A 3,942-nucleotide genomic window follows, 5' to 3' on the forward strand; every position below is an offset into this window, starting at 1 on the left:
TGCCGACATCGATGTTTAGGAGGGATGGAGTGATTATGTGCGCAGTACGTCGTACTGAGTACGAGGAGCTTGAAAGTGGTCAAACGTGGTCAGACCGGTGAATATCATTCGTGTAGCTGGAGCTTCGATGGAGTGCGTAACCGATTCTGTCGCCACAACTTGGGTATACATCTAATGAAAGGAAACCTTGCATATTACCATATAACCGACGCCAGGCCGTTCGGAGGGCCACCAGTTAGAGACTGTGCCGGGTATTATGAAGTCATCGGCTCGTTGGGTTCTAGAGGTTTGCGTTACTGTTAGGTTCAGACGTTCCCGTGCGCTCGATGTGAGACCATCGTACACCCAGCGTCGTACTAATTCGCTGAACGGGGTTGCCCGTTGGCATTCGCCTACGCTACCGAACGACGCCCACCAAGTACCACCGATATTCAGGCGCAATTCAAACTCATCAAGCCTTTGACTGGAGGCAAGTGAAGAAGATATCACGTCCAGCGAAGATGAAGAAGGTAAGAGTATATTGTGGAAATGATTGCTGATCCGCTGCTCAAGCTATGAAATGTGGAATATCGCTGTTGCAGATCCTCGGCGGCTAGACGAAAGCTCCAGAGTGAACTCTCTCGAGCCAGAGAGCGATTCCGAGTCGGACACCAACTTGAGCACTTCAGAGTCAGACACCGGCTTGAGCACTTCACAGTCAGACACTGATTCTAGCGATTCTATCGAAGTCACTCAAGATATGCCTAAGCCCGAATCGTAGATGGACCTCGTCGCTCACGTGTCCGAACCGCGGTGGGGCAGGAGAAGAAGCAAAGTAGATTAGTGCCGCGCGAGAGAATTTTGTGCCGACAGAGAAAAATTCCGTGCCGAGCAGAGAAGATTTTGTGCCGAAGAAAGGATGACAGCCCGCAGTGACGCAATCTGTTTGTCCCACCCGAAACCCGACGGGACACCGAAACCCGACATGTTGTCGAGAGAACCCCGAAGGGAATGACCCATACAACAATAGTATGGGAGAGTGTTCAGGGTGAACCAGCGAGCGAGTGAAGTGAATTCCGTCGACAGGTGGGCCGACTGCGCTGGGGGCCCCGCTGTGCGGGGCAGCACAGGAGGCCTATGAACGTGCAGTCGCACCCTTCTCTCTTCCTAGCCCCCATCCGGGCTGAGGATGCTCATATCATTCCCTCTCCTAAGGTCCAACTCTGCGTGTAACAAAAGGTGATAAACCCTCTACCGTAGAGGCTCTACGCAGGAGGCCCTCTCACAAGCTACCACTTCTCAACAAGGAAGTAGTGAGGCGTAATGATTCATTACAGTCAACCCTCTCTGAGAGTGTCGATACCTCTCTGCTGGCTCGACTGTAGCCATACCTTTGCTCAAGGTCCTAGCATTTCTTCCCGTGAGATGAACGTCTCGGATTGAAACGTTTTATATTGACGCATTTAGTTGACTGATCCGTGACTCGCGTGATATCCACGGCTTGTATTACAGGCTCGTTATGGAGCAAAGTGGTGTGACTAAATCGCACTTCACGAATGGAACACTACGCGTGAAACTGATTCACGCGTTTCACGAGTGCATCTCCGTACATCTCGGTAAGCTACAATGGATTTGTTCAGTGAGCTTGTGATTTCACTGAACTGCAATAGTAGATTAAGTTATTGTCGAAGGTTATTTGTCCGCGTTAGGTATGAACATCGAGTTGAAAAGCACAACTGCTTCCAGTCGCACAGTAGCGTTGTACTAAATAGTTAGCAGCTGCGTTTATCATCCCGATGATGAACATCCTCCTCGTCGTCCTATTGATATGTGGTGTGGTTTGTGCTTTCAAGATGGGCAACGTTCGCATACAGATGAAGACGACGCATTTCTGCAACCTCGCCCTGAGGGACATCAAGGGGAACCCAGTGGCATGTCACACCTCCAAGGCTATGGAGACTGAAGGGCTGGTTCTACCTGGTATGGATGATAACAAGTCGTTCACCGTTCATCGAGACATCTTCATCGCCAAGGACGGTCAAGCGGTAGTTCAAGCAGCGCCAAATCACCCGTATCTGTATATCCTCATGAGCCAGAACGACACTCACTTCAGCATCTCCCAACTCTTCAATAAACAGTCATTCCCCCTAGAGGAGGGAACCAGGCAAAAGAATGATACGCCCAATTCTCGCAGGCTCAATGCCAATCGTACGCTCGAGGATGATGGTTGGGTCTATAAAGGTTTGGTAGATGAAGGTGGACAGAAGCTGAACAAATGGGTCAGAAGTGGCGTAGAAGGTGTTGATCCCAAATCGGGTCTCAACTTCACTGCCCTCGCTCAGACTGGTGTGGTCAGTAACGCTTGGGTTCTCTATCTCGACAAGGATCAGGAGCAGATGGTGAAGCTCTTGGGTATTAACACCTTCGAGAATGATACAGTCTACCTCGAGTCCAACGTCACTCATTGGGAAGAGCTCGACGATGCATTAACTCTGGACGTTGCCATGAAGGATATTTACGCGGCGTATGACATCGTCAAGAGTCACAATCAGCCACCAGCGGAGGAACAGGCTCCAGAACTGGATGTTGATTTCATCAAGACCCGTTTGGTTAGCGAAGAGGCTCGTCTATTCTTCAACGATGGGAAGAGCCACGACTGGAGGTCGAACAAGACTCATATTCGTGGAGATAAGTCGGTAGCACCGATCGATTACTTCCGCCTCCCCAATGGCACTGCTGCACATAAGTTCTTCCTGTACAAGTACGACTCCCCTGTTCAAGGTCAGGAGGACTTCGAGTTACCACCGGCTTGCAGGAGCGGTGTGACCAACTCAGCCAGTGCATACTGCCTGTATGTTGGTTACGCCTCTAACGACACGTTATTGGCTCTCGACTTATATATGGCTTATGAAGATGTAGCCATTAAGGAAAACAAAGCACATTTCAATGTCACAGTCCAATTGAAGCAGCCGGAGACGGAGGTCCTACACTTTGCTTTCGAAGCCGCTGGATGCGCCCTAGTTTGGGCTACTGATATTGGCTTCGCAGGCTTGCGCATTCAAGTATGTCTTACTGGTGCAGGAAGCGGTGGGAATGGCACTTACGGGGGAAAAATAGCAATGTCGGTCGCGGTCATAATCCATGTGGCTTCTTTTCCTACGGTGAAGGCCACACTCCATGGTAAAGTGGCGGTCAATGCTTCGGACAATGGTGATGTCAAAGCATCTGGTGAACTGGGCATTGATTACTCGGTGTCAGTTGTCGGAGCCGGTATTTCTCTGGACATCTTCGGAAACACCGTTGATCATAAATCGGACATCTGGGAATTCAAATCCCACTTCAACCTCCACGTATGGGTCTCTGTTCTCTTCTACAGCCATGAGTGGCCATGGAGTTGGACTATTTGGGAAGCTGGTCCAGTTAAAGTGCGATAAGTTGGCAAGCCCGCGTTGACGGTATATTGGGGCATATTTTCAGTCCCATGTAAAAGCCGCATGATTATCTCATATAATAACGCCCTTATCATGTCTTGAACTTTTCAAAAATAACTGAGCACACGTAGGCTTGTGGAATGGCGGTCATTAGCCGATGAGTGGCGCATCATGGGCAGATTTTGATTCCACTTTCGTTGTCCTAGCTGATGCACGACGCTGCCAGCTGATGATCCGCTGCGATTCCGTAGCTTAACGCTCAGGAATCTCAGTTCAGAAGTTAACCGACTCTTTCTGGATTGCTCTGTCGTGTTTTGACCAGTAAGGAGTGTTACATAACTAACCACATCATTTGACTCGGGCTGGTCACCTATGTGAGAACTTGACGACAAGGTGTAGCACACCTTGTCGGAAATGAACCATGTCGGAGGTGCTGCCGTTGTTATGGTCTCTTTCTGTCTGGGTGATGGTGACGGCAAAGATTGTTTCATCACCACTTATCCTGCTTCTCCTGTCTTCGCTACTGATTGTG

The 3,942-nt window shown here is 49.7% G+C and overlaps 2 protein-coding genes across 2 annotated transcripts in view; both read left to right on the top strand.

The window, feature by feature from the left end:
• Positions 1 to 101, top strand: part of Pmar_PMAR023465 (hypothetical protein) — a gene marked incomplete at both ends in the record, with an annotated part of 986 nt that extends 885 nt beyond the window's left edge. Inside the window, one exon of the mRNA XM_002783297.1 lies at positions 20 to 101. Coding sequence (XP_002783343.1) covers positions 20 to 101 — 82 coding nt within the window. The remainder of the gene's footprint in view (positions 1 to 19) is intronic.
• A 1,674-nt stretch (positions 102 to 1,775) lies between these two features.
• On the top strand, positions 1,776 to 3,413 carry Pmar_PMAR023466 (hypothetical protein; the record flags this gene model as incomplete). Its single annotated transcript, XM_002783298.1, has 1 exon — positions 1,776 to 3,413. The coding sequence occupies one exon, from the start codon at positions 1,776 to 1,778 to the stop codon at positions 3,411 to 3,413; it is 1,638 nt and encodes a 545-aa protein (XP_002783344.1).
• Positions 3,414 to 3,942: the final 529 nt, after the last annotated feature.

Source organism: Perkinsus marinus (assembly GCF_000006405.1).
Source record: "Perkinsus marinus ATCC 50983 genomic scaffold scf_1104296937140, whole genome shotgun sequence".
Lineage (NCBI taxonomy): Eukaryota > Perkinsozoa > Perkinsida > Perkinsidae > Perkinsus > Perkinsus marinus.